This window comes from Lolium perenne, chromosome 4 (assembly GCF_019359855.2).
Source record: "Lolium perenne isolate Kyuss_39 chromosome 4, Kyuss_2.0, whole genome shotgun sequence".
Taxonomy (NCBI): domain Eukaryota; kingdom Viridiplantae; phylum Streptophyta; class Magnoliopsida; order Poales; family Poaceae; genus Lolium; species Lolium perenne.
This window is the reverse complement of record NC_067247.2, coordinates 84,504,152-84,517,324: the sequence shown is the minus strand read 5'-3', so window position 1 is coordinate 84,517,324 and position 13,173 is coordinate 84,504,152. Positions and strand designations below refer to the sequence as shown.

At 48.5% G+C, this 13,173-nt stretch overlaps 2 protein-coding genes across 3 annotated transcripts; one reads left to right on the top strand and one right to left on the bottom strand.

The window, feature by feature from the left end:
* Positions 1-566: 566 nt before the first annotated feature.
* Positions 567-4,367, bottom strand: LOC127293169 (putative 4-hydroxy-4-methyl-2-oxoglutarate aldolase 2). 2 transcript variants are annotated; one of them, XM_051322742.2, is made up of 2 exons: positions 4,092-4,367; positions 567-1,306 (listed from the first exon to the last, which is right to left on the bottom strand). In XM_051322742.2, the coding sequence occupies exon 2, from the start codon at positions 1,274-1,276 to the stop codon at positions 770-772; it is 507 nt and encodes a 168-aa protein (XP_051178702.1). In that variant the 5' UTR covers positions 1,277-1,306; positions 4,092-4,367; the 3' UTR covers positions 567-769. The 2 variants fall into 2 exon arrangements, with proteins under 2 accessions (XP_051178702.1, XP_051178701.1); XM_051322741.2 differs by having other exon boundaries at positions 567-1,301; positions 4,092-4,366.
* A 2,754-nt stretch (positions 4,368-7,121) lies between these two features.
* On the top strand, positions 7,122-12,379 carry LOC127293168 (pentatricopeptide repeat-containing protein At4g01570). Its single transcript, XM_051322738.2, has 3 exons — positions 7,122-9,606; positions 10,347-10,565; positions 11,743-12,379. The coding sequence occupies exon 1, from the start codon at positions 7,196-7,198 to the stop codon at positions 9,491-9,493; it is 2,298 nt and encodes a 765-aa protein (XP_051178698.1). The 5' UTR covers positions 7,122-7,195; the 3' UTR covers positions 9,494-9,606; positions 10,347-10,565; positions 11,743-12,379.
* The last annotated feature ends 794 nt before the right edge of the window (positions 12,380-13,173 follow it).

The window sequence follows — 13,173 nt, the reverse complement described above, 5'->3', positions numbered from 1 at the left end:
GAGCATTGCTTTTATGCGTCCGGCTGAGAGGAAAACATCACCGTTCAGCGAAATCGTACCATGGAACATTTACTCTATATGAACATCATAAGTAGACTTCACTACATGGATTGCGTCGGCCCTATTTCCAGTTCTAGATCCTACGATTACATTGATCAGATTCAGTTGGTGCATATGAGTGCCATTTCATCAAATCTTTTATCCCTCAATGATCAATAAGAGCACATTTCCAACATTTATATCATTGATAAATTGGGACCCTAGTAGTCGAGCTATGCCTTTGTAAGAGGTGTCAGGCTGTGTATATATACGCGCTCACCCGATGCATCCAGTGCTTGCTTGGTGAGATGTAAATGAGCTATTAACAAGTAGAGTACCTTGGCTAGCACCATGAATCACTTGCAGCGGTCATTGACCAGGTAGACATGTATTGGGCATGGGTGGCATCAGGAACACAACTTTCTCAAGTCGCCGTACTGACGTCGCTGCCCCGACGCCGTTGAACACCGCGAGCATCAGCTCCCCCACTTTTCTACAACACATGCTGTTTAGAGATGCGGCAGGATTCAGACGCCAACCTCGAGCTTCAATGGCATCAAACTATTATTCGCGTTTGTCAAAGCAACCTTGTTACAAAGTTCAGACCTTCAGATATAGCGCCAGCATATTCAGTTAGGGAAGGTAGAAGCAAGCAGCAACACTGCAACAGCAGTCCTCAGTCCTCCTCTTTCATGCACAGTCCAGTTCATTCATTTTACAGGGGATCTGTCTACACGATGAGCTCGGTCCTGGAGACAAGGATCCCGTCGGCGTCGGCGTAGATCCACTCGCCGTCGCAGACCCTGGTCCCAGCTATGGCCACCGGCACGTGCTTCTCGCCCATCCCCTTCTTGTTGGACTTCATCGGGTGCGAGCCCAGAGCGCGCACGCCGATGTCGCAGCCGTCGATCTCGTCCACGTCCCGGATGCACGCGTTCACCACGATGCCCGCCCACCCGTTGTTCTGCGCCAGCTGCGCGAGATTCCCGCCCAGGATGGCGCAGCGCAGGCTGCCGCCGCCGTCCACCACGAGCACCCGGCCCTGCCCCTTCTCCTCCAGGAACTCGCGCACCAGGACGTTGTCCTCGAACACCTTGAGCGTCACGACGGGGCCTGCGAAGACCTGCCGCCGGCCGTACATCCGGAAGATGGGCTGCAGGGCGCGGAGCTGCCCGCTGGTGATCAGGTGCGAGTTCGCGTCGCAGACCTCAGCCGTGGCCAGTGGCAACCCCGCCATCTTCTTAGGTTCAGGTGAATCAGGTCTGCACTATGCCATTAGAAGAAAAAAATCATTAGTACTGAGCAAAATAACCGTTGTTAACAGGAGGAGTAAGCAAGGTTGGTCAATCAATATCCAATTCTGCATAACAATATAAGCAAATTATGCAACTTTAGGTCATAAACACTGCCCCAAGGAAGATAGCTTCAGTTATACAGATCTCAAACAGGGATAATGTTGAAATTCCATTTACCAAGCATTAGGAAATGCTATCCAAAAGATTAAATGGTATTTTAAAATGGGGACTAGGCATCTCAAACAGGGAGTATTTCTGGTTGGACTGGTGGACGGGCGCGGCCACACTACGTGAGAGGTTCCCAAGACTTTTCAAATGCTGCGACACCCCCTTCATCATGGTTCACAGGGCACGGGTTGTTGGTGACACCCAAGGAGGCTGGCGCATTCGTTTTCGGAGACGGTTGAATGGGATAATCTTTGCTGGGAGATCCAAGCACTTCCCCTTGCTGAGGACGACGACAAGGTGTCATGGTCCTTAGAGAAATTTGGGGAGTTCTCCGCTAAATCGGTATACCTTAACCTAACTCGAGGTGCGGTGGTCACACACTTGAGGTGTGGCGCACTAGGGCACTACCCAAGATTAAGATCTTCCTTTGGCAACTCATTCGAGGGAAGCTGCCCTTGTGCGCCCAGATCGTGAAGCGTCGAGGGCCGTCCAATGGCCCATGTTGCCTTTGCAGGGAGATTGAGGGCCTCTTTGTTTGGGCTTTTAGATGCTTTCCACTGAAAAAAGCTAGACAAATGAAACAAACAGTCCGGCTGTGCGGTAGGCTTCGGCCGAAGCAGGTGCTGCTCCCGTATAGAGGAAAAAGCACCTCCGGAGGGTGCTTCCCGGGCTTTTGTTCCTTTGCACCGAATCGTTGTAAGGCATTGCCCCAGCTGTTTCACTTATTTACAAGAAATCTGCCACCGCAGCTCCAATCCAGCAGTTTGTACGTGACCAGTAGAGATTGGACCAGTCCGTTCGTACGTGATTGGACCCAGATTTCATTCTTTATCGTTTCTGCCTGAATGTACGTACTGTTTCAAATTAGCAAAAGAAGATTGCACATGCACCTTGTCTCGTCCAATAAACTTCTATTTGAGGCTGGTAAAAAGAGATGGCATATGCACCATTCATTCATTGTTAATTCACAACGATGATTGGCTTGGTTCGATATGTCTTGGGCATTAGTCACTGACTACATTATTTGTAGTTGTACCAAAAAATTCCGATTGTTATATTTTTTCGGTCCATATCTACTACGAGTCGATCTCAGCTTCATTGAGCCAAAAGCTCGCCCTGACGTCCAGTCTTAGGGCATCTCCAATGGGTCGACGCATTTCGGACATCCAAAATGTTCAATTGTGTCCGTTTGTGTCGGCCCACGGACGCTATGCGACCTAGGACGACCGTTTGCATCTGGTGTATCTCCAGCGGTGCGGACGTTTTTTTTAGCGAAGACAACGTCAAGGTCACTAATGGCGGTTAAAGTCCCGCCGTGGCTATATATTGTGGACACCGGCGGGGGTGACGGGCACACCTCAAGCTAAACCCTAGCGTCCATCCATGGCCCATCACAACCTTAGCTGGGATCAGGGCGTGAGCGCCTCGCCGCGGCCAGGACGGAAATCGCCGATGCTAGGGCCGAGCTCGCTGAGGCTAGGGCGACGCTCGTGGAGGCACGGGCGGCGATGGCGGCCCCACCTGCAGACGCCATCATCCACGACATCGCCGATGACGACGATGTCGTACCCACCCGCTTCGACTGCGGTGGCGACTAGATTGTTTATATGTTATTTATTCAACGTAATCGACAAACTAACTTTGAGGCTATTCTAGACAATTCACCAGTTCACAGCCAAACAGCCAGCCAAATAGCCAAAGAGTAAAACATAAAACAGTAGCTTTTCCTGCGCAGTAGCTTTCTCTGCGCAGCTGCACAGCCAGCCACAGCTAGCCACAGCCAGCCCAAACAAAGAGGCCCTGAGGATTGCAACCATAATTTCTCTGAGTGCATCATGACTAGATTTATGTGGACGGGAGTTACGAAACTCCTGTGTTGCGACTGGCGAGGGAAGCTGCCCTTGTGCGCCCAGATCGTGAAGCGTCGAGGGCCGTCCAATGGCCCATGTTGCCTTTGCAGGGAGATTGAGGATTGCAACCATAATTTCTCTGAGTGCATGCCCATGGTCTGTCAGGTCCTCGACTTTTGTGGTTCCATCAATGAAGATGGACCTGGGCAGAGCCCCTGTTGATCTAACATATGAAAAGGAGTACAGTACCTACTACCTAGTACTTTGGCTTTGATTACTCAAGCAGTCAAGCTTCATCTAAGAAGTAAAGTAGGAGGACTTTATAATCGAACCCTACAGGGATGAGTTGCAACGGATCAGGGGTGAAGAAAAAGATGTGCAATGGATGATGCCGCTTCTGACTGTCTTATCCATCCCCAAATCGTCTCTTACTTAACCAGCGGTTTTGCGCACGCGCGCCCCTTATCTGGCCGGCTGGCTTGGGCACAAACAGTACAATTCAATAGAGCAACAGCGATCACAATCATAATCCAAATTTCCGAATAGAAGAGCTTGCGCCAAATCACACAATTGTTTCAGTTGCTTGTGGCGACCCATGGAAGGTGTGGTCGACCAAGAACTGAACCCATGGGATTACCGCCACATATTATACTACCTCCCAATCCCAAACTAATAGAAATCCCCAAGCCTTAATGGATTTCAGTGTTAATAAGGGACACGGAGGGGGCGATTGGTTTACCTGGCCGCGCGCCGCCGGCGGGTCTCAACGTCTGTCCGTCCGTCGTCGGGAGTGAGAGGGCGACGGTGTGGTGGCGGGGAGGCCGCAGCCCTATGTGTTACAAACCCACTTCACCGTACCAGATTACAGGAATTTTCTGTATAGCTAATTTGAGGATCCAAGTAGCAGTATGGAGCTGGAATCAGAGAGAAAGAGCCAGAGGTAGAAGAAAAGAAGAACACAGGGGAGGGGACCAAGATGATGATGATGGGCCCCCCAAGATGATAGCCGCCGTCTCTGTTCGTCATCCTTTTCTTTGGATAGTCTCTCTCCGTTACCTCACGATGCCTATCTGGTAGGAGAGTTTCACGGGCAAAAGTAAATCGGAGAGTGATATACACCTTGGTACCACAATTGCACTGCACCACAACTTGCAAAATAACCATCGTAGGTATTAGAGCATGTCCAGAAGTGTCCCCCTCAAATCGTCCCCCAAACGGTGATCCACCTCAAATCGTCCCCCAAACGGCGCTGGATCGAGTGTTTGGCTGACGCGTTTTCTTCGTGCCGTGTTTGGAGACACCGCTTCCTAGCCGCGCCCCGAAACACGCCCCTAACTAATAAAAGTGCGTGAAACTAAAAATTTTCATTCAAATTTGATTATATTTTATAAGTTTGAATGAAAATGGCTAGATTATGGCCTACTGGCTACCCGGCGGTGCGTTCGATGGCCCCGCCTCGTCTTCGCATCCATCCGCCGCAGCTCCGGCCGCCTCTCCCTACGGAGCGTGACGAGAAGATGCCGGTGCTCGTTCAGCGCGTCGTCGCCTGCCCTCCCCTCCTGCCCCGCCTGGAGGGAGAGTTCGACGGCACGGCGAATCTGCTTCTCTTTGCGGGCACGGACGTCGTCCTGCAGCTTCTTCTGCGACTCGAACGACTCAACGAGCGCTAGTTGTTGCGCCGCCGCCTCCTCCGGTTCCGGCCCGTTATTGGATCAGTCGAAGTCGTCATTGTCCTCTTCCTCCTCCTCCGCCTCCGCCTCGTCCTCCTCCTCCATTTGCGTCGCCGCTGCTGCCACCAACGCATCCGCCTCCGCCGCTCAAGCCGCCGCCTCCTCCCGCAGCTGCTGCTCCAACGCCTCCTGCCGCATTACGGTGATGGAGCTCCCGCTCCATGCGCAGGCGCTCCCACTCTGCACACCACCGCTCGCCCATCCCCTCTGCCTGGCGGCGCCGGGCCTCTTCCGTTGTGGCAGCGTCGAACACCGCTATGATGTCCGCCAGCGCCATCTCCTCCTACGCTTCATTCTTCGTAGCTTCCGGGTCGACGTTGAACTCCTGCAGAGGCGGAGGAGGAAATTGGACATGTGGCGTTGTAATTTTTCAAAAAAAAAAAATCCTGCAATATTTTCCTTTAGGACATGTTATACTTGGCTGCTGCCTTATATGCGGATCCCACCTGTCAGTAGCTTAAAAAATAATTAAAGCTAAAAAATTATATGGCAGGATTCAAACTAACGATCAAGCTTACTTACCTATACTACTTGGTAGCCACTGCAGTCCAGGTTACTTTTTGATTTTATTTAAGACGCTACTCGAGCTGTAAGTAGCCACGCTGATCGTATGAGCCCATATTATGTGTTATACACACGACGTCCACTATGAGTTTTTTCAGGTTAAACGGCGTCCGCCAACCCCAAATCCTGTTATTTCTGTGTGTTGCAGTGAGGTAAAAAATCGTCTGAAGCGATCGATCTTTCCGTGTGTTGCATGCGCAAAGCTAGCAGCAGGGATCCATTCACCTGTGTGCTTGTTTGCACAGTAGCTTCTATACGTGTGTGTGTTTTGTTATAATCGAGATGCACAATAAACGAAGAACGAAAAGTAAAAACTATTGCAGGGGACACAGGATTTTAACGTGGAAAACCCTTGCAACACACAAGGGAAAAACCACAGGCGTCAGCCAACAAAACTTCACTATTTTGGTGGTGTTTACAAACGCCATGGGTGTACAATGATGCGACCAAACCCTAGCGGCGGCCCAAACCTACCGGCAACGGGCCTCGCTCCGCTCGTCAGGCCTCTTCTTGGAATTTGGATCACAATATAACATGTTTTGGGTTTCTTGGCTAGTGGCGTGTCTCACTCGAGTTGCATTACAGGAATGAATCAAGGTGTCGACGGCTAAATCCTAGCTCATACCCCAGTGGACGATTACGTCAAACTTGAAGCCGGAAAGGTCGATAGCGATAGGGTTGGGCGACGATGGTGGCGATGGTGACGTGGACGCTGGTGGCTGACTCTAGCCTCTCTCACTACTCCTACCTCGTCGGCCTCGGCCACACCCATGGCCACGGCTCGGAGGCCGTCCTAGGTGTCCTCCCCTCGAGTCCATGCCGCCAACCATTTCTGCGGAGATGGTTGTGGCAGTGGTGGTAGTGGGAAATGGAAGAAGTGAAGTTGTGGAAGAAAATGGCGTCACTGCTTAAAAATGGAGTATTGGATGCCGCCGCGTTGAACGAAACACCAGTATCGACCTAGCTAGAATAAAAACGCTAGTCAGATAGCCAGAAGAAGAAAGCTGTTGGATCGCTTCCATGCGGGCTATAGATCCACTTGGGCGGATACGGGAGGACACGCACCAACGCATTGATTTTCTAAATTTGATGCGATCGAGCGGACGTGTCGGTCTGTTTAGAGCAAGTACAATAAGTTCTAGTTCAGCTGGCTATAAGGATTAAAATAATATATTGTTGCTTAGTTGGAGGAGAGAGGAGAGGAGAGAGAAGAGGAGTGGGCTCTTATGCAAGAGCTACTTCAAAGACGCGCTTCCTGAGACTATGTGAGAGTGAATGGTGGGTCATACACTAATAAAGCAGTATAATTTTATAGCTCACTATTATACATGTTGGCTCTAAGATGACTATAGATGATATGACAATTGGCAACAATTGGTTTACTATTGAACTTGCTCTTATGTTGCTCCAGTGCGCGGCCGGTCCGTGGCGACGTGGAGCAGAGTTCAAGGCTTCAAGCGCGGCCGCGGCAGGCCGGCAGTGGCCAGTGGGAGTGTGGGAAGGTTAAAACCGCACCCCTCGAGCGTTCGCGCAGCAGGCAGCGAGCGCCATGCTGCCGCCGTCGGCGCCGGTCCGGCGCCTGTCCACCGCCGCGCCGCTGTCCGACCTCACGGACGCGCTCCTCGCAACCCGCCTCGCCAACCACCTGCTCACCACGCCGCACATCCCGCCCGCGCTCCTCCCCGCCGCGCCGCTGCCGCTCCCCGTCCGCCTCCACATCCTCCGCCACCCCTCCCTCCCGCCCACCTCCAAGCTCTCCTTCTTCCTCGCCGCCACGCCGCCAGCACCATCCCCGCTCCTCGCCGCCACCTTCCCCATCCTGCTCCGCGCGCTCGCCACGCACTCCCCGCCGCTCCTCGACGCGCTCCTCCCCTTCGCGCTCTCCTCCCCGTCCCCCTCCCTCCTCCCGGGCCTGCTCTCCGCGCTCCTCTCCGCCTCCCGCCTCGACGCCGCGCTCACACTCCTCCAAGACGCGCCTCCCGACCTCCTGCCCCGCCTCGCCGCCGCCGCCATCCCTTCCCTCATCGCGTCCCCCGACCCCATCTCCGCCGTCCCCGCCATCCGCAGGCTGCTCCCCATCGCCTCCCACCCGCCGCACGTCCGAGCCACCAACCGCCTCCTCCTCGCCCTGTCCAAGTCTCACCTCTACGACGACTTCAACCATGTGTTCGACGAAATGTCACGCAGGGGCCTCCCTTCCAACCTAAGGTTCTACAACATCTGCATCCACGCCTTCGGCAAGTGGAAGCGCCTGGACAAGTCGCTCAAGCTCTTCGCGGCGATGAAAGCCGCCTCTCCTCCTCTCGTCCCCGACATATGCACCTACAATTCCGTCATACGGGTCCTCGTGATTGGCGGGAGGGTGGCCGACGCTCTGGTGGTCTTCGACGAAATGAAGCTGGCCGGGATTCGCCCGGACGTGTTCACCTACCGCGCGATCGTCGATGGGTGCTGCAAGAGCTTCAGGATGGATGATGCGTTGCGTATGTTTCAGGAGATGCGGGGGAGCACCGGGGTGAAGGGGGATGTCGTGGTGTACAATTCGCTTCTGGATGGGCTCTTCAAGGCGAAGAAGCTTGACGAGGCATGCGGTTTTTTCGAGACGATGGTGGCGGATGGGATCCAGTGCTCCGCGAGCACACACAACACCGTCATCGATGGGCTGTTCAAGAACGGGAGGGCGGAAGCAGCATGCCGACTCTTCTATGAGCTAAGGAAGAAAGGTCAGCTGCTGGATGGGATTGCATACAGCATTATGGTAAGAGAGTTCTGCAAGGAGGGGACCGGGGACCAAGTTGCGGAGGCGGTCGGTTTGGTGAAGGAGATGGAGGAGCGGGGCTTTGCTATTGATTTGGTCACCATAACATCGTTACTTATAGGTTTCAACAAGAGTAGACGCTGGGATCTGGAAGAGCAGATAGTGAAGATGATTAGAGATAGCTCTGTGTTGCCAGATGCCATTCGATGGAAGTCCAACATGATGGATGCCTTGAGAGGACCACAGGATAGGGGGAAAGATGGAACATCAGTCTTTTCCTTTGATGGTAATATGAACGATGTGATGAGTTTGCTCAAACCTGCAGTATGCCCTGATACAAATGAAGAAACAGCACGTAATGAACCCAAGGATGATTGGTCTCTATCCCCACACTTGGATCATCTTGCTAAACATGCCGACAAAGTGAATAATTCTGCTATATTTACAACACACAGAGGACAGAGGGTGCAAGGTATGGGGGATAAAACTTTCGATGCTGACATGGTTAATACATATATGTCAATCTTCTTGGCCAAAGGAAAAATGAGTGTAGCTTGCAAGTTATTTGAGATCTTCACAAATCTAGGAAGGAGAGGGACAAGTTATACATACAATTCCTTGATGACCTCATTTGTCAAGAAGGGCTATTTGAAACAGGTGTGGTCAGTTCTGCATGAGAGGGGCGGACAACTCTGCCCAAATGATATAGCGACATACAACCTGATAATTCAAGGTCTTGGCCAGATGGGGAAAACGGAGGTTGCTAGCTCAATCATGGATCAATTGTCAAAGAAAGGTGTTTACATGGATATTGTCATGTATAACACTTTGATCAATCAGTTGGGAAAGGCTGGAAAGGTTGAAGAAGCAAACTGTTTGCTTGACCAAATTATCACCAGGGGAATGAAACCAGATATTATCACTTTTAATACATTGATTGATATTAATGCAAAAGCTGGTAGGTTGAAGGAAGCTGACAAGTATTTGAGAAGGATGATTGCAGATGGCATTGCTCCGAACCACGTGACGGAAACAATAATGATCTTCCTTGATAAGGAGATTGAAAAAAAAAGACAGCAAGCTAAATGAACTACCAGCCAATACAGTGAAGTTGTTTTCAAGGCACCATATTGGCCAAAGGAAACATTTTTTTGTGACAGACTGTACTGAGAGGGAGCTCCATTGTGATAAAATGCCATGAGGTAAATGCTGTATTTCATCGAAATTTCAGAATAGTTCACTGCCATATTTTTATTTACTACCTTTAGATAGCCTATCATGACAATATCAGATGAATAAAATGTAGTGATGCATAAGTCTAATTATAGTTACTTGATTTGATTGTGATTATCTATTTGTAAATTCATTGAAGAATGCCTTAGAGTGTTGAATGATGGGAGTATGTCCATCAGTTCAGACTTTTGGTTGTACTAGTAGGAGCCTGAAACTTAATATGGTATCAGAGAAGAGATCTTGGGTTCAAGTCTTGGCTTTCGCAACTAGTAGAGCCAAAAGTCCAAGCTGATGGACAGAAGGTGGTCAATTAACATATATTTCAACACCCCCTCTCACGTGTGACTCGATAAGCCTAAACATGATAGAAAGAGGGTAAGCAGTTTTTTTTCTAAGTAAATTGCTAAAGCCGAGACTTGAATCAAAGATCTCTTGTGCTGATACCATATTAATTTTCTAATGCACCAACCAGTAGAACCAAAAGTACGAACTACAAGTACAACTGCACACATGCATGCTAATTTGATTATAGAAGTGATATTCTAGGAAACATCTGAATACCGTTTGAATATTGCAGACATCAATTTGATTGCTTCATTATGTTAATATACGAAGATTCCTTCTAGATCATTGTTCTCGTTAATTGCTTGAACTGGTTTACTTCCATGTTACGACGCTTATGCTCATGGCTTATTTTATTGAATTCCAGCAAAAGAAGATTTTCGAGATTACAAGACACGAATGAAGCATGCATCTTCCAGACTTTTGAGCAACGGAAACTGAAAAGAAGATACTGTATCTTCTTATGCATGAGAGATGGAAAATGGGGGAAACTGTTGTCCGCATGGTTTATTAAAGAACAGAGATCACTTGATTGATTTACGTGGCCTTAGAATACTTGAGCAGCTTCTCCTTATGATGCAAAGAGGTGAATGGAAAATAACTTCAGCTAGTTTTGAATTCTCATTGTTAAATGTCAAACTTTTTCTTGAGTCGAAGAAACTGCATGTAATCTAAAGTCTAAGCACGTAGATTGCCGTACTTTTTCAGATTCCCTGTATACCAGTTTGCCATAAAGTTTCCAGTTGAAATAGCAGATATGTCCAGCTCTAGTGCATTTCTGATTACACCCCATAGGTGCCTCTTGTTTTTTTGAGAAAATGCAAAAAGCCTTTGGGCTTCGTTTCATTGAAAAGAGAGAGAGAGAGAGATTGGTGTTACACGCCCCTGAAGAGGTAAAAGAGAAAATAAAAAAATTACAGTTTAGTGAACATCCCAAGTCTTTGGCAGGATCAAGGGGAGGCCTGGCGCTCCGGTACGTACTGTGCAAACCTTGCAGTTTATGATTCCCGGCCTTTCTTTTTATAAAATTTCAGCGCAATGGGAAATGAGATTCTGGGTTTGATTACTGGTACAAACAAGTTCAAAGCTAGCGAGAGCATAAAGAACGGTAGATTCCATTCAACTGGTAGGTCAAGCCCTTACCCATAACACTTATTCCAAAAGGGCTATCCGAAAGAGGAGATTGAGGTAAAAGAATTCATCTAGGGAAGTATACAGACTATTTCGTGGTTACTTTTGCCTCCATTGGCATTTCATTCTCCTGTTGGTTGCCCCACTGAACTTAATGTAATTTCGATCTATACTTACTTAGTTACTACGGGATCCCACTGAACTTAACATCGGCCCTTTTCTACAGCTGGATTGCATTGATCATCTTTCTAGTGTATGTCACACCACCAATTCTTAATCTTTAAGGGTGGTTCGATATTCAGTATGGAGCTCGCGGTCCTACCAATATTTTCCTTCCCATAACATTAAGAATTCGTACATTTTTCTAAAGTACCTATCAATCCAAACAATAAGGTCCATACGTGAACTACTTAAACACTCTAATATTAGGTAGACCCCAGTCCTGCTAATGTCACTCCTGGAGTGTACTTGTGCATTCTCTGAAGTAGCGATCAATCCAAGCAATAAGGTCCATACTGAAACTAATTGTGGATTCTGTATCTAGTTTCAGTTCCCTGTAGTTTTATCAGTATTCTGGCTTGTATTCTTATTATTTTGCTGGTTTTTTAATATGCATTGATGCTCTTCAACAGGAATTTTTGCAGTCAGCTGGCGGAAGGATTACACTTGAAGTCATTAATGAATCCTGTTCTGCACTCAGAATTTTTTCTTTAGTGGTTCATCACCCAGTATATTCTCTGAACCCTGTAAGGCTATAATACCAAAAGAGTAATTTAGGACAGGGGTTCATGTCTCGATCCCTTCAGCAGTGGGTTGCACTAAGGTAGTAAGGTCTACTTGTTTTCAGCTCAGCTTGTTCATCTAGGTTAAATATCTTCCTCTTCTTTTTTGCTAACAAAACTGCTATTCAGTCCTCCAATTGTAACTAGGGGTTATGCTTTGTGAAAGGGTTCGAGAGTAACATGGTGTTACATATGCAATTAGTGTCATCCACTAACCAGACAATACAGAACTTGTGAAAAAAAGGTGCATCCTTCTAGACATTATTGTTCTAGTTAGTGGAAATATAAAAGGGCTACAATAACAACAGGAGTATTTATATTTTGCCTTGTCAGCATGAGTTAACTTATTACATGTTAGAGCTTTCATGCTTGATTGATAAATACAAGCACGACACTTTTGCATACTTTATGCATATGGCGATGACGCATTTGGAAGCTATTTGTAATCTGATACGTGAAATAGTAATTTGATTGGCGCATCTGGAAGAGTAAAGCTTGTCATCATCTGGTGTTCACTATTTGTTTTCCCGTTGGATATTTTCTTTGCCGGATGTTTTTCATCTCAATTGATGTTGCTGTCAGGCATAAAACCATGATAGTGAATTGCATCTCTGTTTCCTGTATGGAATAAATAGTACCCTAGTTTACCGTTTTCCTAGTCATTGCTAATGTGTAAAACATGCTACTGTGATATACTTGTACCTCCTTTCAGCATGAGCTTTCCTAACAGTTGGAAACTATCCTGTCACACTGAAAACACAGATCGCGCCATCATCAAAACCTTGAACAGCTTGGCTGCTGCTGTGCGGATCCAAGGTTGGTTGCAATGTACTAGCTAAGCACTTCTCTGGGAAGCCGAACTGAGTGACTGCTAGCATCATACATAGTACATGCTGAACACAATATGAATGGAACAAATATTTTGCTCGAAATCTGGGTCTATACAGTATACAAACCTGGCATGTGACTTTTAAATTAGGGAGTTGTTCTGTAGTGGCCATTGTATAATCCAAATCTAGTGGTGATGCCTGCCCGGTGTGCAGATTAATCCCCGTAACTTGAATGGATGTTTCGCAACTCAAATGGATCTCAGGACGTTGCGCAACCAAGCACGTATGACGACGCACTGCCCTGGAAATTTAACATCCTGGCATCGGAGGAGTCCTCCCTCGTTGCCCCGTATCCTGGGAGCTGTGGCGTGGGCGCGACAGACGGGTTTTCAACTTTTCATCGATGGAGCAGCGAGTTGGGTGCTTGCCGGTGAGCGGCACCTTGCTTTGC